This window comes from Carcharhinus amblyrhynchos, chromosome 1 (assembly GCF_965287045.1).
Source record: "Carcharhinus amblyrhynchos chromosome 1, sCarAmb.v2.hapA, whole genome shotgun sequence".
NCBI classification, from domain to species: domain Eukaryota; kingdom Metazoa; phylum Chordata; class Chondrichthyes; order Carcharhiniformes; family Carcharhinidae; genus Carcharhinus; species Carcharhinus amblyrhynchos.
The window spans coordinates 52,998,323-53,024,128 of NC_137324.1; the positions used below are offsets into that span (position 1 = coordinate 52,998,323).

At 43.6% G+C, this 25,806-nt stretch overlaps 1 protein-coding gene across 2 annotated transcripts in view; it reads left to right on the top strand.

The window, feature by feature from the left end:
- LOC145338894 (coiled-coil domain-containing protein 68-like) overlaps positions 1 to 25,806 on the top strand; it is a 58,433-nt gene that overhangs the window by 16,381 nt on the left and 16,246 nt on the right. For both annotated transcript variants that reach the window (XM_080183320.1, XM_080183397.1), the window contains 4 exons: positions 1,700 to 1,849; positions 15,350 to 15,475; positions 16,688 to 16,816; positions 19,160 to 19,254. In XM_080183320.1, coding sequence (XP_080039446.1) covers positions 1,700 to 1,849; positions 15,350 to 15,475; positions 16,688 to 16,816; positions 19,160 to 19,254 — 500 coding nt within the window. The remainder of the gene's footprint in view (positions 1 to 1,699; positions 1,850 to 15,349; positions 15,476 to 16,687; positions 16,817 to 19,159; positions 19,255 to 25,806) is intronic.

Consider the following 25,806-nt stretch of genomic DNA (forward strand, 5'->3'; position numbering starts at 1 on the left):
GTACAGCAGCAGTGGCAGGCAGTGAAAAGCAGTGGACAGAGTCAGCATGGATTTATGAAAGGGAAATCATGCTTGACAAATCTGTTGGAATTCTTTGGAGATTTAACTAGTAGAGTTGACACCGGGGAGCCAATCGATGTGGTATATTTGGAATTTAAGAAAGCGCTTGACAAGTCCCGCCTAACAGATTATCATGCAAGATGAAAGTGCATGGGATTGGAGGAAGTGTATAGAAATGGATAGAAAACTGGTTGGCAGAGAGGAAATGAAGAGTATGAATTAATGGGTGCTTTTCAAATCGGCAGGCATAACAAGTGGTGTGTGCCACAGGGATCAGCACTGAGACCCCAGCTATTCACAATGTATAGTAATGATTTTGATGAGAGAACAAAATGTAACATCTCAAAGTTCGCAGATGGCACCAGTTGGATAGGAGGGTGAACTGTGATGAGATGCAGAGGTCCTTCAGAATTACCTGGACCGGTTGGGTGAGTGGGCAGATCAATGGCAGGTGCACTATAATGCACTTTGGAAGCAAAAACAAGAAGGCAGATTACTACCTGAATAGCTGGAAATTGGGAGTGTGCAACGGGACCTGGTTTCCTTGTACACCAGTCACTGAAGGTAAGCATGCAGGTGCAGCAGGTGGTGAAGAAGGCAAATGGCATGTTGGCCTTCATTGCGAGAGGTTTCAAGTACAGGAGCAGAGATGTGTTGTTGCAATTATACAGGGCCTTGGTGATGCCACACCTAGAGTATTGTGTGCAGTTTTGTCTCCTTTTCTAAGGAAAAGGAGACAAAACTGTTAGGACTAGAGGGCACAGCCCCAGGATAAAGGGGGGGTGCGGTTTAGAACAGAGTTGAGGAGGAACTTCTTCACTCAAAGGGTGGTGAATCTCTGGAATTCTCTGCCCGTTGAAGTGGTGGAGGCTACCTCGCTCAATATTTTTAAGACGCGGGTTGATGGGTTTTTGATAGGCAAGGGGATTAAGGGTTATGGGGAGAGGGCGGGAATGTGGAACTGAGCCACGACAGGTCAGCCATGATCTTATTGAATGGCGGGGCAGGCTCGAGGGGCTAGATGGCCTACTCCTGCTCCTATTTCTTATGTTCTTATGTTTTGTTTTCTTAAGATGCTCTCGAGGGAGTGCAGCAAAGGTTTACCAGACTGATTCCAGGGATGGTGGGAAAGACTCCACACAGATGGTGACCCAAAGCCGGAATCAAACCCGGATTCCTGGTACTGTGAGGCAGCTGTGAGCCATTGTGCTGTCCCTATCCAGCATAAATATTACCCTACAATCTATTGTCTTCAGTTCAGACGCAGAGTCATCCAGATTTGAAATGTTCACTCTATTCTCTTTCCATAGATGCTGTCAGACCGGCTGAGATTTTCCAGAATTTTCTGCTTTTGAGCCAGGGTAGATAGTGGTCTCTTGTGCTATCCCAATCTTAATTACTTCATCGTCGGTGGCTGTGTCTTTAGTTGCCTTGCTCCCAGGATCTGGAATTCCTTCCATGCAACTCTCTGCCTCTCTCTATTTCTTCAAGACACTTATTAAAGCCTTGTTGGTGATCTGATCTAACATCTCATTATGGGGCTCAGTGTTATACTTTATTTTATAATGCTCTCAGGTAGTACCTTGAGACATTTCATCACTTTAAAGGCTCTATTTAAATATAAGTTATTGCTTTACAGAGGCCAATAATGGAATCACCTGAAGGTAGCGAATCTGAGTCATGTGTGGCCGAGCTCTGTTCCAAGTATCGGCAGATCCTGGATCAGATCAAAGAAAAAGATGCCCAGCTCCGTGCTATTCAATGGGAAAACAAGGAACTATTAACAAAGGTATGGAATATTAATCGTTGTGGCACAAATTTGCTGCAATGTGGAAACCAAGACACTACAGGCCTGGGACACACACACTAAATTGAGTGATTAGTGCAATATAAAAGGCGTGCTGTATTGTTGGATGGCAATTAAACAGTGGTCTTGTCTGCCTGCTTATTTGGGAGTTAAAGATACGTGGTTCCTGTACTGTCATAGTCCCCCTCACCAACATCATCAAAAAATATCAGACGAACTGTTCACTTCATTACTTGTTAGAAGAATCTTATGAAAAATAAGTGCATGTCTGCTATGCCTCAGCATACTTTTGAGTAAGTTATTGTATGTGACACTTTTCTAAGATATGATAATGTGCCAAATAAGTATGTATTCCTCACTATTATTGAACAATGATATTATTGTTCCGCAATTCTGCTACTCTGCAAAACTCGCGAGGCTTTTTTAATAATTACTATTCGCACTACAAACTTATTCCAGTTTGCATTGTGCCTTTGGAAGTCAATGCACTCCATTATATGTAATGCAGCTCTATTCCAAAATTATGACATTAAATCTTTTGGACTTATTGCAAACTGACCAGTCATTTTCCTTCAAATTTCCAGCCTTGGGGTAAACCAAAAACCATACACACTTTTAAATCTGGAATAGAAACAGCATTTGCTGAAAACACACAGCAGGTCATTTAGCAGCTGCAAGAGTAAAAACCATTCTCTTTCTGAGACTTATGGAGATACAGTGCATTTTTTGTTTTCCTCTCTTAGGTCATTCAGTGTCGGGGCCAGATTTTCCAACCATGCTTGTAGCCAGGATTCTCCCGTCCCACAGCTTTGAATGGAGATTTGGTTGAGTGGCAAATTCTCCATCCTTGCTGGCAGTGGTGGCAGGACATGAATGGTTGGTGCAAACCGAATGCACCAAATTGTAATCGGTCTGCACTTAAAGAATGGGTAAATATTCAAATATGTGCAGGTTAGGTTGTTTGGCCATATTAAATTGACCCTTAGTGTCACGGGGTCTAGCAGAGAAAATATGTCAGGTTAAGAGGATAGGGGCTGGTTGAAATTGTTGTCGATGCAAGTTCAATCACCTTCTTCTGCACTGTAGGGATTTTATGATCTGTGATACTATGCATATTTATGAGTGTCAATATCAGTTATTGCAAAATATTTGTAAATTTAGCTGTCATAATCTATATCCAAATGAGGGATCCTACGTATGCTTAGCATTGTTTATTTCATTCTATGCAAAGGCTTCATTTTAAGGTATTTCTGCCTGTGCAAAATTACATTTAAATGCTAGACTATAGGGGATAACTAACTCTGCTAAGCTGAACAATCGTAGCTGGCTTGACTGCATGTAGAATCAGGAGGCATAATGGGTTAGCTAAAAATTGACTGCATTCCTGAAGAGTACACAATGCAGGCAATCAACAGTCACATAACATCAGCTGCAAGGATTGTTTCTCTAGACAGAGATAGCATACAAAACAAATTTCCAATAACAAGTTAAGGGTTGAATTTTAATTTGCTTTTAGAGTGTTCAATTTCAGTTTTGAGTTTAGTCCAAGTTCAGTTCAGCTCAGTTCTTAGATTAGAGGGACTGGCTTAGAAGCTGGTCTCCAAGTTAGCTTAATTTTGTTTCTGTCATGTTAATTTTTATTAAGTTTTGTTCAATGAAAGAAAACCATTTTAAAACTCGTACCAAGTGCTGCCCACTTGTCTCTTCAAACGAATGAATGAACCTAACACCAAATATGAGAGCGTTAGACCTCTCACTGGTTTCATATTTTTCATGGGTTTATTTGATAGCACAAGCCACTAGCTTTCAAGTCGTAGAGGTTACAGATAGTTTAACATAAACACAAGATCCCAGTTGAGACTGTCCTCATGTGTGCGGAACTTGGCTATTAGTCTCTGCTCAGTGACTCTACGCTGTTGTGTGTAGTGAAGGCTGCCTTGGAGAACGTTTACCTGAAGATCAGAGGCTGAATGCCCGTGACTGCTGAAGCGTTTCCCAACAGGAAGGGAAAAGTCTTGCCTGTGATTGTTGAGCAGTGTTCATTCATCCATTGTCGTAGCGTCTGCACGGTCTCCCCAATGTACCATGCCTCGGGACATCCTTTCCTGCAGCATATCAGGTAGACAATGTTGGCTGAGTTGCAAGTATATGTACCATGAACCTGGTGGATGGTGTTCTCACGTCAGATGATGCCACATCTTGCAGAGGTTGCTGTGTGGTGTTGTGGTCACTGTTCTCCTGAAGGCTGGGTAATTTGCTGCGGCAATGGTCTGTTCAAGGTTGTGCAGTTGTTTGAGGCAAGAAGTTGGGGTGTGGGCCTTGGCAAGATGTTCATCTTCATCAATAACATGTTGAAGGCTCTGGACAAGATGTCATAGCTTCTCCACTCCGGGAAAGTATTGGACGATGAAGGAGTCTCCAAGAAGATCATGCATATTGACACAGACATCAAGTTTCTACAAAGATGGAAGAAAGCAGGCAAGATATCAAAAGGACTACAGCTCATGAATCCACTCAGGTCAACCTATAACACAGATGATACTGAGAGACTTTGCCATTGCGCCTCTCTCACACCCGTCAACCACCTTATACACCAGCTCTACAGCAAACGCCGCATCCTGGAAACCAAGATAGAATTCATATTCTCAACTTGTGTTCAGGATGCAGACCAGCTGCGAAACTCTGCCAAGCAGATGATACAAAGGAACTACGCCATCTACACCTACGCCAAGAACAGGAAACTTGAGAAACTCGGCATCACCAGCAGCAGCAACCAAGCCTTCCCCGGTGCCATAGTAGAAAACATACCACTGCAGGGAAGTCCATTGTCAACTTGTCAGACTATGCACTTCAACCAGATGAAATTGAAGTTCTCAGCCAAGGGCTCAATTGCTGCCCCGCCACCAAAATGGACCCCATCAGTCTCACAACAGAGACAAAGGAATTCATCAGGTGAATGAGGCTGCGGTAGTTTTTCCATAAACCCCAAGAGGCCAACAGCGAACACAATGAGACAGCCAATGAACCGGAACAGTTGACAGAGAGATCCGCTGTGCAGCAACCGAAGAGGCTAGAGTTGAATTGGATTCTTCCAGAAGCTGCTGCTGTTGACTTGACATGTATGCCCAAGCCATCAGAAGGTGTGTCAATGCCAGTTTTATCAGCCGCACTCACAGGACAGCCGCGAACATTGTCATTAAACCAGCAGATAAAGGAGGGGCCATTGTCATACTGAACAGAACGGATTACTGCAACGAAGTGTGCTGACAACTGAACAACAAGGAACACTACAGACAGTCACCCGCAGATCCTACCAAAGAATACACCCATCAACTAAACAGGCTGATCAAGACCTTTGATCCAGACCTTCAGAGCATCGTCCATGCTCTCATCCCATGTACTCCACGCATTGGAGATCTCTACTGCCTCCCGAAGATACACAAGGGAAACAAATCTAGCCGTCCCATCGTATTGGGCAATGGACCCTGTGTGAGAACCTCTCCGGCTAAGTCGAGGGCACCCTGAAACCCACTGTACGAAGAACCCCCAGCTTTTGTCGCGACACTACGGATTTCCTACAGAAACTCAGCACACATGGAGCAGTTGAACCAGGAGCACTCACAGTGGATGTCTCGGCACTCTACACCAACATTGCCCACGACGATGGCATTTCTGCAACTGCCTCAGTATTCAACGCCAAAAACTGCCAGTCTGCAGATGCAATTTTGCAACTCATCCGCTTCATCCTGGACCACAATGTCTTCACCTTCAACAATCCGTTCTTCATCCAGACACACAGAACAGCCATGGGGACCAAATTCACACCTCAATACACATGCTTCAACATGCTATTGATGAAGATGAATATCTTGCCAAGATCATCCTCACACCCCCACTTCTTGCCCTCAAACAACCGCACAACCTCAAACAGACCATTGTCCGCAGCAAACTACCCAGCCTTCAGGAGAACGGTGACCACGACACCACACAACCCTGCCACACCAACCTCTGCAAGACGTGCCGGATCATCGACACGGATGCCGTCATCTCAAGTGAGAACACCATCCACCAGGTTCACGGTACATACACTTGCAACTCAGCCAACATTGTCTACCTGATACGTTGCAGGAAAGGATGTCCTGAGGCATGATAGATTGAGGAGACCATGCAGACACTATGACAACAGATAAATGAACACCGCTCGACAATCACAGGCAAGAGTGTTCTCTTCCTGCTGGGGAACACATCAATGGTTATGGGCATTCAGCCTCTGATCTTCGGGTAAGCATTTTCCGAAGCGGGCTTCACGACACACAACAGCGCAGTGTCACTGAGCAGAGACTAATAGTCACATTCCACACACATGAGGACGGCCTCAACCGGGATCTTGGGTTCATGTCACATTATCTGTAACCTCCACGACTTGCCTAGAGCTTGCAAAATCTCACTAACTGTCCTGGCTGGAGGCAATACACGTCTCTTTAGCCTGTGCTTAACCCTCTCTCCACTCACATTGTCTGTACCTTTAAAACTTGATTTTCCGTAAAGATTCGCATTCCAAACACTATCTTGTAAATTGAGTTTGTGTCTTTATATGCCCTGTTTGTGAACAGAACTCCCACTCACCTGATGCAGGGGCAGCACTCCGAAAGTTAGTGACTTGTGCTACCAAATAAACCTGGTGGGCTTTAACCTGGTGTGAGACTTCTTACTCTGTTTACCCCAGTCCAATGCCGGCATCTCCACATCATCATATTCTTAAGGCAGGCTAAAAATGGGGTGACAACTTTCCAAGTATGTGGCAATTTTGGGAAGCTTGTCTACTATCTGCTCACAACTGAAAATTGCTCCTGTAGCCTTAGAACAAACTTAGTGGGGAATCTCTCAACGCCTTTTGTGGAAGATCTACCAGGACAGTGTGTGGCTTGGAGGGGAAATTGTAGATAGTAGTATTCCCCTGCATTTACAGACTTGGCAATATATATATAAAACATTCCACACACCCACTCTGTCCCTATATATATATGGAATAAAGTGGGTTTGTGGAATGTTATGTTTCTGTATTTCTTCAGAAGGTTGCCAAGGGAGAAGTGCAAGACCTCATTTGCACTGCCAAGTAGGGTGGTGGAGGCAGGCACGCTAGAGTTGTTTAAGGCTTATCTAGATAGGCACATGAGCAGACTAGAGATGGAGGGATACAAAAGAATGTTCTAGTTAAGGATCAAGAGCCTCAGGACGTTCCTGGGAATCAATAGATTCCTATGGGCCGTCCAACATATTTTATGGCTCACCTGTCTCTTACGTTGGAGCTACTGGGGATCTTCCATGAATGTCTGTATAGGCTGTGTATGTTTATTGATGTCTTTTTTTTACATTCACAGGTGATTTGGTCCGCCTTGTTGGCCAACAAGGGGCATACACACAGTGGGTCGTGCGAGGGCTGCTCTTGGATGTTGCTTCAAGAGTTGCCTCGTGCTTCACGTCGTTAGTGTACGCTTAAACTGGACCAATTGACGGGCAACACGACAGCTCAGTGACTAGCACTGTTTGCTGTGCAGATACAGGGACCTGGGTTGGATCTCCGACTTGGGTTGGTGTCTGTGGGAGTTTGCACATTCTCCCCATGCTTGCGTGGGTTTTCTCCAGGTGCTCTGGTTTCCTCCCACACCCCAAAAACATGCTTTTAGGCTGATTGGTGTTAATAAATTGTCCCTAAATTGGACCTCCCTTAATCTGGCGCACATATAATTCTCTAAATTTGCACCCCTTTATTGTGGAGTCCAAGAGAGGTCGACAAAAGTCGTAGGCAGAAGAAGGATTGGAATGAGGTACTCACTGAGTGTTAAAATGGGCAGTGCAGGCTTGTAGGGCCAAAAGGCCCTGTTTCCTGTGCTGTGTTGTTCCTTGTTCTAACCGGCACAGGCAAGGTTCTGGTGCCCTCATCCTCCTTCATGGTGAAAGCTGAACACCTTCAAAAATTGGGCAGAATACTCCCATTTTGAGACTAAGTGATGTGGTTGGGGCAGGAACTTGGAGTGTTTCCCACTGCGGTGGGAAAACACACCAGTTCATCTGGCCCCAAGCTCAATGGTTATGCACTTGAGTATTTTATGTCACATTCAGTATTGGGACATGCTCTTCGTTTGCATCCCATTAACAGGATGCAAATAAGGTCCACGCCAGCCTCTGGCAGATTTTCTTTCTGCTGCGGCAGGCAACAGCAGAAGATCCTGCTGCAAATTCATACCAGTGTGAAAACGATTTCTGGGTCTCCCACAATATTCTTGCTCCCATGCCCACCATCAAACACGCCAGCAGGAGCTTTGGAGAATTCTGCCCTCTGTCTTCAAAGGTGATGAGGACTTTAAAGCTGGGGACAGCCCCTCAGTGGCCAATACTCAGTGTGCAGTGTACAATGTTTTTTTCCCCCCATGGCAGATATATAAAGCAGTAATGGCTGGCAGATAAAGGGTGTGTGCCAAATGGAACGTGAGAAGTGAAGTGAGAGGTTTGAGGACATGAGCTTGTTGAATCATGGGTGGAGAGGCTTTGGGTTTGTATAATGCAGTTTTGTGCACTGAGGGAGCTATGTAACATAATGCAGAATAAGGAGTTGGAAGTACCTTTAACCAGGAAATATTACTTTAAAATTACAAAGCCTGTGCTGGTCCCCAAAGTAGACAAACAAGACAGGAAAGAGGTGAGCAGTGTGTTAATTTGCTTGCCCTGCTGAGGGTACAAAACCTCTTATGGCACTATTCTGGAGTTCTGAGAAGTTGATGCTATCTCCCAATGCCATCTCCCAATACCACTATGCAATGCCATCTCACAAACCATCTTGCAAACAATTTCCCAATGCCATCTCCGAATGCTATCTCCCAATACCACTTCCCAATACCATCTCACTAATCACCTCCCCATGCCACCTCCCAATGCCACCTCCCAAACCATCTCTCAATGCCATCTCTCAATACCATCTCTCAATATCATTTCCCTGCTGGGTGATATTTCTAGATGACATGGTGGTGTCCACACTTAGGAATATGTTCATTGTATATTTATTACCCAACCCGCTTCACCCAAACTCAAGGAGGGCTTGGTGGCTTGAACCAGGTTATTTGTTTTCTAATTGGGTGCCATGTCCTGCTATCCTTTGGGCATGGGTAGCTTTTGAATATCCCTAATTCAATCCAAAAATAATTTTTAAAATTTGGCAAGGTATTCTGTAAAGTAATTTGAGAGAAGTGAAGAAGCCAAACAGTATTCTTGGATTATGCTTCTCCCACATGCTGACTAGTATATCTTGAGGTGCAATTAAATTGTTGCATAGCTGTCTCCTGCTGTTCAGCTGCTCATATTATTAGATATGCAAATAATTGTACTGAGGAAACGTCTTGTGGATCTATTTAAAACAAAGTTGTGAATGGAACCAGGTATTGTATAGTCTTCAGCCTTCAGCTAGTCTGACTCCAGAGTAAAAAATTTTAAAAGACATCAGCACTGCCCAAGGGGCAAAATGCCAATGCCTAGGGAATACCTTGGCACTGCCCACCAGGCATTGCGCAGTGCCAAGTTCTGCATAACCTATGGGGGAGAGATTGTGGGGGCCAGGGTACTGCTGCCACTCTGCACTGCGATCAGTGACAGAGGGAGGGAGGCCAACAATCGGGGCTGGGAATCAAAATGGTCAGCCTGCTGGGGGGAATCGGGGCAGGGGGGGAGTGGGGGGGGAGGTGTGGGGTGGAGGTGTGGGTGTTGGGTCTGCCGGTGGCGGAGGATCGGGACTGTCAATTGGGGGAGGGAAATTAGGAGCTTGGAGCTGTTGGGGGGGTGGGGTGCGGTGCAGGCAATCGAAGCAAGCCAGGGACAAGTTGGGGTCAAGGATGGCCTGGACATATTTGGGGGACCAGCGATCGCGGCGGGGGGGGCGGGGTGGTGTGGGTGGGAATGGGGGGGCTGAAGGGGCAATGTTGTGGGGCCATGAGGCTGACCAGCAATCGAGCTGGCCAGTGATCAGGAGGCTGGCAGTGTGGGGCTCCCATGCATGCGCCGGTCTCAGTTCTGACAGATTGGCTCATGCACAATGGCCTGTTCTGCCCTATGCTGCCGGCCTCTTCAGCGGGAATAGGCACTGCCCACTGTTTTTTTGCATGAATCATGCAGGTGCACAGAGATACTACTCAAATTTGACACTTGGGGTTATTTTGAGAGAATCATCCAGGTTCGGAAATGGGAGGTGCTTTGCAAGCTGCCTGGTTACATTATCAGCTATTCCCTCAGGCTTGAAGGTTACCAATATAGTTACAATTCTTAAAAAGGAAGATGACACAGAACAAGGAAAGTATCAGGCCATTGGCTTGATTTTAGGAGGTGATAAGATGCTTATTGTTTAGAGACAACTTGAGAGGCAATGCAATTTCAGAGACAGCTAACTTCTGGAAAGCCAAACAAATGTGACAGATCTTTTTTGAGACGGTCAGGAGGTTAGAGGAAGAGGGATATCGCCTGCCTGGGTTTTCAGAAAACTTATAATAAGCTGCCAAAAACGACAAGCTTTGTACAAGATATGTGTTCTTGCAGAATTAGTTGGTAAATGCTAAATTTGCAGATGACACAAAGATAACTAGAAAATTATGTTGTAAAGAGGACATCTGGAGTTTGCAGATGAATATAGATAGGTTGAATGAGCAGGCAAAAATCTCGCAGAGGGAATGTAATGTGGGAAAATGTGTAATTGTTCACTTTGGCAGGAAGAGTGAAAAAAAAGAGTATTACTTAAACGGAGAATGGCTACTAAATTCCAAGGTACAAAGGGATTGAGATGTTCCAGTACAAGTCACAAAAAGTTAGTATTCAGGTACAGCAAGTAGTAAGGAGGCTAATTGAATGCTATCCTTTATTATGAGAAGAATTGAATGTAAAAGTAAGGATGTTGTGCTTCATTTATACAAGGTATCGGTGAGAACTCATCTCAAATACTGTGTGCAGTTTTGATCTCCTGATTTAAGAAAGAATGTAAATGCATCGGACATGGTTCAGAGGAGGTTTATTAGATTGCTATCTGGAATGAGTTGGTTGTCTTATGGGGAAAGGTTACACAGACTTGTTTGCACTGAAGCTTCAAAAGGTGAAGGGTGACTTGATTGGAATATATAGGATTCTGAATATATAGGATTATATAGGATTGATGCTATAGGATCCAGAATGATCTTGGCGATATAGGATCCTGAATGATCTCAGGACAGCATGGTGGCACAGTGATTAGCACTGCTGTCTCACAGCGCCAGGGACCTGGGTTTGATTCTCAGCTTGGGTCACTGTCTGAGTGGAGCCTGCACGTTCTCTCTGTGTCTGCATGGATTTCCTCTGGGTGCTCCAGTTTCCTCCCACAGTCCAAAGATGAGGTTAGGTGCATTGGCAATGCTAAATTGCCCTTTAATGTTAGGGCCATTAGCTAGGGTAAATACATGGGTTTATTAGATAGGGCCTGAGTGAGATTGTGATCAGTACAGACTCAGTGGGCCAAATGGCTTCCTTCTGCATTGTAGGATTCTATGACAAGTTGACCATGAAAAGATGTTTCCTCTTGTGGGTGAGTACAGAACTAGAGAACGCTGTTTTGAAATTAAGAGTTACCCTTTTAAGACAAGGGCTGAGGATAGTTTTTTTCTCTCAGAGGGTTGTGTGACTTTGGAACTCTGTCTTAGAAGACAGTGACGCAGAGTCACTGAGCATTCTTAAGGTGGAGGTAGATATATTCTTGAAAGAAGGGGGTAAATGAGAACGTAGAACTCGAAACACAAACAGATCAGCAATGATCTTATTAAATGGCAGAACAGATTTAATGGGCTGAATGGTCTACTTCAGCTGCTGCTTCGTATGTTTGTATGTTCATATTTGTTGAATTGAGAATTAGCTGAATAACTGAAGGCAGAAAATTATTGTCACAGATTGAGATCCTCTGAGAGATCTGTTGCCAGTGGCATTCCCCGAAGATCATTACTTGGACATTTACTCTTCATTATTGATTTAGCAATCGGCATTGGGAGAATGATAAACACATGTGTGGACAATACCAAGTTGTATGTGAGAGTTAGCATTGAAGAGAATGCTCAACTACTTATTGTAGATATGGATGAGTTGGGGAAATGGCTCATGCTTGGAAGGTGATGTTGCACTAAGAGAAATGTATACATGTCGGAAGGTTAGTTATACAAATGCCCTTCAGGAACAGAATATACTGGTGAAAGAAAAAGGTATGTGTTAAATCTCTATAGTTTCATGATCAATGTTGCAAACTAAAACATACCATTTTGTCCTTGTACAAGACATTGGTTAGACCTTACTGTGACTAGTTCTGTTTTCTTCATGATGCAGACCAAGATTCATTCTCAGTTTAAAACAACGGAAACCTGTTTCAAAGCACTGCACAATGACATTGGCAGGGATCAAAGGTTTTCAATGGAATAGAAAGAGTTTCAAATGTTTCAGCTTGCTAGGAAGGCTCAGAGACTTCAAATTAAAACTATGTGGATATACTGGGGCTGACTGCACACTGTGGAGAAGGGAACACCTCCCCCTCCCCCAGTGAAATTGGCATCTTCTCTCCATCAGCCAACTTCATTGGTGGTTGCTCACACCTGCAGCTTCTGAAGGGAGAAAATGAAGTTTCTGCTACAGAATGGAGTACTGCTGTATATAAAAGGTGATTGGGGGGTAGGGGGAGTTGGGAGGGGTTGGCAGATGGGAGGAGGCATGGAGATTAAAGTGACCTGGCCACTTCAAATATTTACAGCTGACAGGCAGGAATGAAGAAATTAATCACAGTGCTGATCTTCAGATCTGTCAGGGCTGACAGATCTGAAGATCCACAAGTCCCACAAGACCCCCATCCTGGGGGAAAGTGGCAAAGTCAACCACTTGCCCCAACCCCAAGACTCCCAAACCCCAGAACCCTTTACCAACCCTTGCCCTGTAGCTTGGCAGTGGCAGAGGACACATGCACACTGATTTTACCTCCTTGAACCCCCTTGAAGCCCAAAGCACCAGAAGAGGCTGTCAGTAATTAGAGTGCCGGGGCAGTGCACTGTTCACCCTGCCAAGGCACACATGGCCTGACCTGCCAGGGACCGAGGAGGATGCCCCACCTTTGCTGAGGGGTTGGTGGTAATCCCCTAGTCAGCAGTGGGTCACATTTCTGTTTTTGTGGGGAGGGAGTCCTGTCTCCAACATCAGAAATCAGCAGGTCTGGCCAATTGGTTTCTTGTGATTTTCTCATTTGCATCTTTCAGGTGGGTGAATCCCACCTGACATACGCTACCAGCACCAGCTGATGTGGGCATTTGTCTCCATTCAGATGAATCGCTGCCTTTGTGTAGATAATGGGTGGGATTTTCTGATCCCGTCAGTCCAAAGTCAATGGACTTTTGGCCGCTGTCCAAGCCACGGACAGGACTGGAATACCCTGTTCAATGTATTTCGCTGTTTTGGAAAGATACAACAATGGGCTTATGTCTAACATGTCAAATCAAATAGCCAGGAACAAGTTCAGAAATTATCTGAGTTCCCAGAAAGTGTGAAATTATAATTATAGCAGTAAAAAATGTAAGTGACAAAAGGAAGGCAAGAATTATGAATCTTTCCACTAATTTCATTTTAACTCATTTTCCTCCCTCTTTAATTAATTTATACCCATGAATATAAGATGAACCAGATTTATAAGCAAGTGTGGCTACTAGGGAATTTTCACAGTAACTTCATTATACTGTTAATGTAAGCCAACTTGTGACACTAATATAAAAAATATAGCAAGCCTATAGAGATTGGCATTGATAGTGTATTGTATATCACTGCAAACTTTTCACTGACCTGAGCTCACTTTTGGACATCATTGATATCTGCAGAGGAAAACAACATTTTAAAAAAGAGACGATATTGGTTTCCATAATCTTCCAGAACAAAATGCAAATAATTAAATAATGGTTGCACAGTGGGATGGTAGTCGGTCACAGTGAAAAAGCTAATATGCAGGTTTAGCTTTCCATCACTCCTGCTATAATCAGAATTTCCTCTTTACCCCAGGTGTGCATTTTTACTTAAGTACATCCACTTTGAAGTCCTGATGTTCATCATAACCAATTGTGAGTTTCAAGCTCAGCTCTCAGAGACAAAATTATTCTCTGACTCATTGTGAATCATCGGAGCATTCCACCCACAATTCTCGACGCAGATTCATGATCTGCATTTAAAAAAAGTGATTTTCTAACACCATGAATAAATCTCTGCGGCTTTTCTCTTAGATTCTTGACAATATGTTGATTAAAAGAATACTCAAATCAGTGCAAATAATTTGCAAATTTTTCTTTTGCTTGAGCGCTAACTCATTGGCCCCAATCATGGAGAAGGAGATGACAAGAAATCACAAAAGCTGGCATGAAGTAGGCCTGGTTAAAAAAAATAACATTTTCTTGTCTGTCAACTGTATGAGTGACATGGTGGCACAGTGGTTAGCGCTGCTGCGTCACAGTGCCAGGGACCCGGGTTCAATTCTTTGGGTGAATGCCTGTGTGGTGTCTGCACGTTCTCTCCCTGTTTGTGTCGGATTTCACCAGGTGCTCCAGCTTCCTCCCACAGTCCAAAGAATTGTGGGTTAGATTGATTAGCCTTATTAAATTATCCCTTAAAGTAAAGTTTATTTATTAGTAACAAGTAAAGCTTACTTACATTGCAATGAAGTTACTGTGAAATTCCCCTAGTCGCCACCCTCTGGCACCTGTTCAGGTCAATGCACCTAACCAGCACGTCTTTTGGACTATGGGAGGAAACCAGAGCACCTGGAGGAAACCCACGCAGACATGGGGGGAATGTGCAAACTCCACACAGACAGTGACCCAAGCTGGGAATCAAACGCAGGTCTCTGGCGTTGTGGGGCAGCGGTGCTAACAATTGTGCCACCATGCTGCTCCTTAGTGTCCCAAGATGGATAGGTTAGGGGAATTAATGGGGTAAATGTGTGGGGTTATGGGAATGGGGCCTGGGTGAGATGCTCTGTTAGAGACCCGGCACAGACTCAATAGGCCAATTGGCCTCCTCTTACACTGAAGGAGTTCTATGATTCCAACATGGAATGAAGTTTGGCCGTGTCATCCTAAGTTGCTTATGAACATATGTACAGAACAGCACCTGACTCAATGTCAATTTACGCTTAATTGCAATCTCAGCTAGAGAGGGTAGCCATTGTGAGAAATGGAGAACGTCACAGATGTGTCAAAGGAACTGAAACATGGCTACAACACAGTAGGGAGAAGTACAGCCTTCATCTAACTCAAGAACAGATGATGCTAGCAAAGTGCTGAAAATTTAAAATATTCCATTTCCCAGCATTAAAATCTGTCAGCTAGTATGGGTTGAAGGACATTGTGAGACGATGGGTAGACAGTTTATTTGTTGTGGTTCTGATGTTTAATTGCTTCATGGTTTTAGTTGGAGGCCAGTGAAGAAGCAGGAGCCGCAGCAATTCGGAGCGCCTCCCAGAAACTCTTCCAACATTATCAAAAGCAGATGGATGAACTAAGACAACAGCATGAAAAAGAGAAGCACAAACTACAGGTCAGTGCAATAAGCGTCAATCTAAATGTTATAAATTAAAGGGCATAGACAGAATGGATAAGACAAACCTCTGCCAGAATAACATGTCTCTAAAGGACAACATATTGATAGTAATCTCCAATAAATGTTGGCCCAGGCAGTGACATTCACATCCCATAAATGGATAGCACGGTAGCACAGTGGTTAGCGCTGCTGCCTCACGGGGCCAGGGACCTGGGTTCGATTCCCAGCTTGGGTCACTGTCTGTGTGGAGCTTGCATATTCTCCCCGTGTCTGTGTGGGATTCCTCCGGACGCTTTGGTTTCCTCCCACAGTCCAGAGATGTGCAGGTTCGGTGGATTGGCCATGCTAAATTGCCCCTTAGTGTCAGGGCTAGGGTATATGCTTGGGGTTATGGGGATAGGGCCTGCGTGGGATTGTGTTTGGTGTAGACTCGATGGGCTGAATGGCCTTCCTGCACTGTAGGATTCTATGATTAAAACAAACTTTGATACATTTCTATTCTTTGTCAAACTGTCAGGGAAGGGAACCAGACACTACCCATGTAAAAGCTGGATAATATCATATTGGCCTTCTTCAACAGTAGCCTTGATATTATCCATCCAAAGTCCCAGGTTAACACTCTGGGGAAATGGGTTCAGCTCTTGCCATGGCAGCTGGCGAATCTTAAATTCAGTTAATAAAAAAAAGTCTAGAATATAATTCTCGTCCAGTAATAGTGATGATGAAACTATTATTGATTGTTGCAAACAATGATTGATTCATTAATGTTCTTTAGGGAACGAAATCTGCCATCCTTACCCGAACTCACCTATGTATGATTCTAGAAGCACAGTAATGTGGCTAACTATTAACTATTCTTTGAGATGGCTTAGCAAAGCACTCAGTTTAAGGACAATTAGGGATGGGTAACAAATGCTGGCCTTGTTAGCAACATCCACTTCCCATGACAGAATAAAGGATCAAATAGAGGCCTGGGAGTAGATGGCAGGCCTGACATTTGTGGCATTGTCCATGTTGCAAGGTGAACTAAAACTATAGGGACATTACCAGAGTCGATGCCTCAAACCAGATTGAGATTGTACTCCTATAGACTGTAGGCTAAACTCTTGTTTAAAAAGTCGGATCAGTTCTCCCAGATACAATAAAACAACTATGAATCAACTACGGTTTGAGCATTGACTCCCCAAAATGTCTCCCTTTTTTTTCCAGACTTTTGCTGAGGAGCAGGAGAGAAATTTGGAGAGAAGTGTGGAAAATTACAATAATCTGGCATTGAATCTTCAGCAGAAACAGAACAGAGCCATGGAACTGGAAAAGCTAATAGGAAGGATGGAAAAGGTAAATGGAGTGAAACTGAAGGAAGAAATTCTGTGTAGCTGTGGACGTGAATCCACAATATGTCTGCCTTCAAGTTTACTAGAAATGGGGCCCTGAATTTCCTGGGGAGACCTTCAGGGCAGCACGGTGGCACAGTGACTAGCACTCGTACCTCACAGTGCCAGGGACCCGGGTTCAATTCCAGCCTCAAGTGACGACGTGGAGTTTGTAGGTTCTTCCTGTGTCAGCGTGGGTTTCCTCCCACAATCCAAAAGATGTGCGGGTTAGGTTGATTGGCCATGCTAAAATTGCCTCTTAGTATCAGGGAGATTCGCAGGGTAAATATGTGGATGTTATAGGGAAAGGACCTGGTTGGGATTGCTGTCAGTGCAGACTTGATGGGCTGAATGGCCTCCTTCTGCACTGTAGGGATTCTATGATTCCATGTGCTGATGAGGACTGGAGCATAAATTCCACTTGCAAACGTCAACATTACTGACCCTATTTGAAATTCAAGAGTGAGACAAGTTGAAATATTTCTGGCGGACATCCATGGAATTCTAAATGTTTCTGGGCACACCTGACCCTGAGAATAAATATTCTCAGTGTATATCAGACGGTGTGGGGCTATCCTGAGTATTCTTCTGTTTCAATATTGTTTCATGGGGCAGGAGTTTACATTTTGGGTTGGGCTTCCCATGCTGTCTGTGGACTCGCTATGGACTGCCATTAGCAACCTTTCCCCTTGTATTTGTGGCTATGACACATCTTTCATCCCCTCTCCCTGCAGCATTAATACCTCCCACTTTCTATGCCTTTTAGCTTCGACAAAGGGTCATCTGGACTCAAAGCATCAGCTCTTTTCTCTCCTTACAGATGCTGCCAGACCTGCTGAGATTTTCCAGCGTTTTTTCTTTTGCTTTCAATGTTTGAGGGTAGTTTCATAACTATCCTCTCCAGTAAGCAGAGGTCAAAGTGGTTGTTTTGGGGTTGAGATTACTCTTCAGTAAGACCTGATGCAAGTAATCTCACAGCACTCCAGGCCAGACGGTGATTAAGTTTAAGTTTATTTATTAGTGCCACAAGTAAGCTTACATTAAGACTGCAATTAAGTTACTGTGAAAAATCCCGGAGTTGTCACATTCTGGCACCTGTTCGGGTTCACTGAAGGAACTTTTCTCATGGCCAGTGCATCTAACCAGCATGTCTTTCAGACTGTGGGAAGAAACCAGAGCACTTGGAGGAAACCCACACAGAAATGGGGAGAACATGCAGACTCTGCACAGACAGTGACCTAAACCAGGAATTGAACCCTGGTGCTGTGAGGCAGCAGCGCTAACCACTGTGCCACCATGGTGGCCTGTGGCACCATGGTGCATCTAACCAATAGTTAGGCATGTCCCTAACCAATAGATTAACCAGTCATTAGACCTGTCAGCAATGCTTGGGACTTTTCCATTTTGACTCCAGATACCTAAAGAGTTCATTCCCCTATGGATACAGATGCCTTTGCCAGAGCAAGTAATGGGATATTTACAAGTGCATCTTCACTCTATGAATTGGGGCCCATGGGGAGAAATTGTGCAAACAGGAAACCATCTGTGGATCAGAAGCTGAGGCACAAAACTCTTAAACATGGTCATGGGTTTCAACCTGCATTAAGCATGCAGCTAATCAAAGGAACTTGCTGCATTGCTCCAAATAGGAAATCTTTACCACCAGTCTCATTGGGATGCCCACACGGAATGCAACGAGGAATGTTGTAGCAAAGCATGCCAATTTTCCACCCATACACCCTTTTCTCCATTTGCTGTACCCAGGTTATCCAATTTACTCAGAAACAATAATAGGAAAGTCTTCTATGCTTGCATTCCTGCATGTCTTTCACCCTTTCACTCCTGACGTTCAAAAATCTCACTCTCTACAGAAATACCAATGATAAAATTCCATATTTGAAATCTAATATTGTATTATTGAAGATGCGTTAAAGACTAAGAAACAAACAAAATGAGGGCACTTTTAAGGTTTAATTTCCTCTGGCATTGCTCTAGTTAGTATATTCACATACAATCCTTTTGTGTTCTAATTTAATTTCTAATTCTGTTTTAATTTCTAATGTTTTATGCATTACCATCAGCATTAAAATATATTGCAAAGGAAGCTTAAAGGAATATATTAACTGCTGCACTATCAGAGGAAATTAAAATCCCCTCAGATCTTGAGAAAAGGCCTAAACAAAGGAGCAAAGACGATAAATTGGATGGTGCTTTCTCACTCGTAATGTCTTATATTTGTACGTCTGTATGAAAACTAATGTTAGCTCTATATTCTTTTAAACATTCTGCATTCAAATATTTTGTGTAGGAGAAGAAAGATTTGATAGAAAGGAAACAGTCTGTGGAAAAAGAGATGGAATGGAAGATGTCTACTTCTACAAATGTTCCAGATAACTCAATGAGGTTGGAATTTTATGATAATAACAGATTGCCATCAATATTTCAGCTTGTCTACCATTGTTTAATGCCTTCCATCTTCTGTCTACGGGGCTCATTTTTACCCACACCACTTGAGTGTCTATGGATCCTGCCCAATTTTCACATCCATTGAAATTGGCTTGGTTCTATAATGAGCACATGGGTTGCTCTATCAGGTCACTGCTCAAACAATGATAGTAAACATAGTCCATCTTGTTTTTCTCTTTGCTTTTCTCAGTCTTACCATCTCAATATCATTCTGGATCTTTTTGCAGAATATCTGTGACTTTTTTTCTATATGGTTCTCCATTGTCTACTGGATACACTTTCTCTACTTTTTTGATGGCTTGTTTCTTACTGTAGGAGTTGGTCAGCTTAGATGGTCAGAGTATGATACAACATTACGGCAACAGCACATGGAAACCCTCTTCTCACCTTGCTTACAGTGTCATGCCCTTCAACGTGTACACAACCAACTCTCCCTCTTATGGAGAGAGAGGTAGCTATGGTACTTTGTGTACAATGGTTAATCACCTTACTGTTTCTTACACTATCATCAGTTCGTGTCTTTAAAGGAATAAATTTAGTAAGGACGTATGCTTCAGCAACTAAATAGCTTGCTGCATGCAGGTATATTTATGAATATTTGTAGCATAGTTGCATATGAACACAACACACTAAAGGGCCATAAATAGTTCATTGAATAATTCTCTACTGTCAGGCTGCAATTTATGACACTACCCCTACTTCTCCACAAGCCTGTAATACAAACTCCTGGGTGAGAGGAAAGAACAGAAAAAAAACCTGGCTAATTATGGAAAAAGAATTCAACGAAATATCTCTTTGATCTCAAAGGAGGAATCACAAGAGATGGCAGTGAGCAGAAGATTTATCTCATATATTGTGATGTCAACCACGGTTAGCAATTCATCCATCTCACTTTGAAAAGAAATCAGGGAAAAACTGAATGAGGCATGCCGGAAATGGTGAGATTGAAAAGTGCTTCATTACTTGAAAGAAAAACAAATAAATTAGTCAGGTATAGTTGTCTTTATTATCTATTACATTGTCACAGACTAACCCCTAGGATTATTCATGCCAGAAGTGCCATAAAAATACAAATGGTAATTACCATAAGACATAGGAGCAGAATAGGCCATTTACCCCATCAAGTCTGTGCCTCTGTTTAATGAGACCTTGACTGGTCTGATTAAATTTAATTTATTATTGTCACATGTATTAGCATACAGTGAAAAGTACAGTTTTAGTGCATAGTACAGACAAAGCATACTGTACTTAGAGAAGGAAAGGAGAGAGTGCAGAATGCAGTGTTACAGTCATAGCTAGGGTGTAGAAAAAGATCAACTTAATACAAGATAGGTCCATTCAAAAGTCTGATGACAGCAGGGAAGAAGCTGTTTTTGAGTCAGTTGATACATATCCTCAAACCTCTGCAACTTTTTCCCCACGGAAGAAGGTGTAAGAGAATATGTCCATAGTGTGTAGGGTCCTTGATTATGTTGGCTGCTTTTCTGAGGCAGTGGGAAGTGTAGACAGAGTCGATAGATGGGAGGCTGGTTTGCGTGATGGACTGAGCTTCGTTCATGAACCTTTGTTGTTTTTTGCTGTCCTGGACAGAGCAGGAGCCATATCAACCTGTAATACAACCAGAAAGAATGCTTTCTGTGGTGAATTGTAAAAGTTGGTGAGAGTCATAGTCGATATGTTATATTTCCTTAGTCTTTTGAGAAAGTAGAAACATTGGTAGACTTTCTTAACTATGGCATTGGCATGGAGGAACCAGTACAGGTTGTTGGTGATCTGAACACCTAGAAACTTGAAGTTCTTGACCATTTCCTCTTTGATCCATTGACGTGGACAGGGACATGTTCTCAACTATGCTTCCCGAAGTCGATGACCATCTCCTTCGTTTTGTTGCCAATGAGATTATTTTTGTTGCACCATGTGATGTGATAATGTGATTTGATGTGATAAGGATGTGATAATCCCCAGCTCCAATTTCCCACCTTATCCCCACAACCCTTGATTTTCTTACTTTTAAAAATCTATTTATCTCAGCCTTGAACATATTTAATGACCTAGTCTCCTCAGCTCTCTGTGCTAAAGAATTCCACATATTCTAACAGGTATACTATTTTGGATGCTGTTGGGAGGGATGACCTATCAGGGGAAAACAGCTGCAGCAGGCGGCAGGTGCAGTGGCAGCACGGCTGGCTCTGAAGGGAGGGACGATCAAAGTGCAGAAGAGCAATAGTCATAGGGAATTCTATAGTCAGGGGCACAGATAGGCACTTCTGTGGTTGTGAAAGAGACTGAAGGATGGTGTGTTGCCTCCCTGGTGCCAGTGTCCGGATGTCTTGAAGGGGGAAGGTGATAAGGCAGAGGTCATGGTACATGTTGATACTAATGCACCAAGAATTCAAGGAGTTAGGCAATAGACTAAGCAGCAAGCCCTCTTGGGTTGTAATCTCTAGATTACTCCCAGTGCCACGAGCTAATGGGCATAAAAATAGGAGAATAGCACAGATGAATGTTGGCTTAAGAGTTGGTGCAAGAGGGAGGGTTTTAGGTTCTTGGAACACTCGGACCATTTGTGGGGCAGGTGCGATCTTAAAAGCGGGACAGTCTACATCTGAACCAGAGTGGGACTAAGATCCTTGCTGGTGGATTTGCTTATGGTATTGGGAAGAGTTTAAACTAGTTTGACGGGGAAAGGAAGCCAGACTGTGAGCAGAATAGAATACATAACATAGAAAAGCAATCAGGTCAGAAGAAATACAGTGGTAGTAAGTTTCAAGGGAGTAAGGCAAGGCTGGTGGGCCTCTACTTTAATGCCAGGAGAATTAAAGGTAAAATGGATGAGTTAAGGGCGAGGATTGACATCTGTAATTATGATGTATTAGCCATCACAGAGACGTAGTTGTCTGAGGGGCAGAATTGGCAGTTCAACGTCCTGGGATATTAAATCTTCAGGCAAGAGAGAGAAGAGGGGGTAAAAGAGGAGGAGGTGTTGCATTATTAGCTAAGGAGGCAATTACTGCAGTGAGGAGAGATGATATCTTGGAAGGGGCATCAAATAAAGCTTTGTGGATGGAGCTTAGGAATAAAAAAAGGGACAGCTACGTTAGAACATAAGAACATAAGAAATAGGAGCAGGAGTAGGCCATCTGGCCCTTCGAGCCTGCCCCGCCATTCAATAAGATCATGGCTGATCTGTCGTGGCTCAGTTCCACTTTCCGGCCCTCTCCCCATAACCCTTAATCCCCTCTCTTATCAAAAACCCATCAACCCGCTTCTTGAAAATATTTAGCGAGGCAGCCTCCACCACTTCAACGGGTAGAGAATTCCAGAGATTCACCACCCTTTGAGTGAAGAAGTTCCTCCTCAACTCCGTTCTAAAATGCTCCCCCTTTATCTTGAGGCTGTGCCCCCTAGTCCTAGTGTCTTTTTTGAGCGGGAAGAGTCTCTCCACCTCTATCCTATCCATCCCATTCATCATCTTATACGTCTCAATGAGATCTCCCCTCATTCTTCTAAACTCCAACGAGTACAAGCCTAGTTTATTCAGCCTCTCCTCATAGCTCAACCCCCTCAACTCCGGTATCAGCCTAGTAAACCTCCTCTGCACTCCCTCCAAGGCCAAAATATCTTTGCGCAGGTGCGGCGCCCAAAACTGCACACAGTTTTTCTGCACACAGAATTACTAGGTGTTTATTATAGACCCCCAGATAGTCAGCAGGAAATTGAAAAGCGCAATTCGCAGAGGGATGTAAAAATAATAAGGCAGTAAATATATTAGGTGATTTCAACTTTCCTGACATTAATTGGGATAGCCATCATGTTAAGGGCTTAAATGGAGTAAAGTTCTTTGTCCACAACAAATTTGAATTGCACCAAATTGTTGTCACTATCACCAAAATCTCCCCCACCAGCACATCACCCACATATCTGGCTTCATTCCCCAGTATTAGGTCCAGCACTGCTCCCTCTTTTGTTGGATCCTCTACATATTGAACTAAGAAGTTTTCCTGCAAACAGCTATGCTGAACCTAATTCTGGGGAATGAAGCTGAACAGGTGGTTGATGTGTTGGTGGGGGAGCATTTTGGCGATAGCAACCACAACATGGTTCAAATCAAATTTGTTATGGACAAAGAAATTGACAAGTTACAGAAAAAGGTTTTGAATTGGGAAGAGTAGATCTTAACAAAATTAGGCAGCATTTGACCAAGGTAGACTGCAACAAGTTACTTGTTGGGAAATCTATGGCAGAGCAGTGGGGGTCCTGGGAGGGTACAGGCCCAACATGTTCCCTCTAGGGTAATAGGAAGGTGTAACAAACCCAGAGAATCATGGATGACCAGAAACATTCAGGATACAAAAGGAAAAGAGAGGCTTTTAATAAGTATAAGGGGAGTAAATTTGTGGAGGTATTAGTGGAGTGCAGGATGGAGCTTAAGATATCAATTAGGAGAGCAAAGAGGGGATATGAAAAAGCTCTGGATGGTAAAAGTAGGGAAAGTCCTAAGATATTCAATAAATATATCAATGGGAAGAGGATAACCAGGGAAAGAGTAAGGCCATTAGGGACCAAGGGGGAAATCTATGGGTAGAGACAGAGGACATGATAGGGTGTTAAATGAACATTTCACATCTGTCTTCATCCATGAGAATGAGGAGGTAGTAATGGAACTTGGGGGGAGAATCTGTGAGGTTCTAGAGAAAATTATCATAAGGAGTGACAAGGTATTGGAGATAATCGTGAGTTTAAAAGTGGACAAATCTCCAGGTCTAGATGAATTGTGTCCCAGGTGCTGTGGGAAGCAAGGAAAGAAATTGCAGATGCTCTGACCCAAATTTTTAATTCCTCCCTGGCATGAAGACTGGCGAACAGCTAATGTGGTCCCATATTTAAGAAAGGTTGTAGAGACAAGCCAGGGAACTACAGACCATCGAGTCTGTGGTTGGGAAACTACCATCTCCATTTGGAAAGGCAACATATAGATCAGAGACAGGTAGCATGGTTTTGTCAGAGAGAGGTCATGCCTAACAAATTTGATTGAATTTTTTGAGCATGTAACCAAGTGTGTGGATGAGTGTAGTGCAGTTGACGTAGTTTACACTGATTTCAGCAAAGCTTTTGCCAAAGTCCCACATAGGAGATTTATTAAGAAGGCTAACGCACATGGGATACGGAGTGATCTGACAAGGTGGATTCATAATTGGCTTAGCAGATGGAGACAGACGATAATGACAGATGGCCGTTTTAGTGACTGGAGGCCAGTGACCAATGGCATATCACAGGGATCCGTGCGGGGCCCCTATTGTTTGTTATTTATATAAATGACATAGATGACTATGTGGGGGGTAGGATCAGTAAGTTTGCCAATAACACAAAGACTGGCCTAGTAGTCAACAGTGAGGTTGAGTGTCTTGGGTTATAGGAAGCTATAGATGAGATGGTCAAATGGATGGAAAAATGGCAGTTGGAACTTAACCCTGAAATGTGTGAGGTGATGCACTTTGGAAAGAGTAATTTGACAAGGAAGTATACTATGAAAGGTCTGACACTGAGAAGTTCTGAAGAATAAAGGAACCTTGGTGTGTTTGTCCATAGATTTCTGAACGCGGAAAGGCAGGTTAATTGGGTAGGTAAAAAAAGGCATATGGCACACTTGCCTTTATCAATCAGAATATAGATTACAAAAGCAGAGAGGTCATGATGGCATTGTATAGAACTTTGGTGAGGCCACAGCTGGAGTACTGTGTGCAGTTCTGTTCATCACATTATAGGAAGGAAATGAACTCACTGGAGGGGGTGCAGAGAAGATTCACCAGAATGCTGCCGGAGATGGAACATTTAAGTTATGAGATTGCATGGGCTTGCGTTGTTTTTGTTGGAGCAGAGAAGGCTGAGGGGGTGACCTGATTGAAGTGTTCAAGATTATGAGGGGCATGGACAAAGTGGATAAGGAGCTGCTGTTCCCTTTAGTTGAAGGATCAGTGATGAAGAGACACATGTTAAAAGTGAGGGGTGGGAGATTTAGAGGGGATTTGAGGAAAAAACATTTTACCCAGAGGATGGTAATGGTTTGGAATGCACTGCCTGGGAGGGTGCTGGAGGCAGGATGCTTCACATCTTTTAAAAAGTACCTGGTTGAGTACTTGGCATGTCATAACACTCAAGGCCATGGGCCAAGTGCTGGCATGTGGGCAGGTCAGGGCATTTCATGCGTCGGTGCAGAATTGATGGGCTGAAGGGCCTCTTGTGCACTGCAGTAATCTGTGATTCCGATATTCACTACTGTCTGAGAGAAAACATTCCCCCTCATCTCTGCTTTAAATGGATGACACCTTACTCTGAGCTTATACCCTCTGGTCCTAGACTCTCCCTCAAGGGGAAACAACCTCTCAACATCTAGCATCAAGCCTCCTTAGAATCCTATGTATGTCAGGCAGGTCACCTCTCATTCTCCTATTCTCCAATGAGTACAAACCCAACCCAGTTAACCTCCCC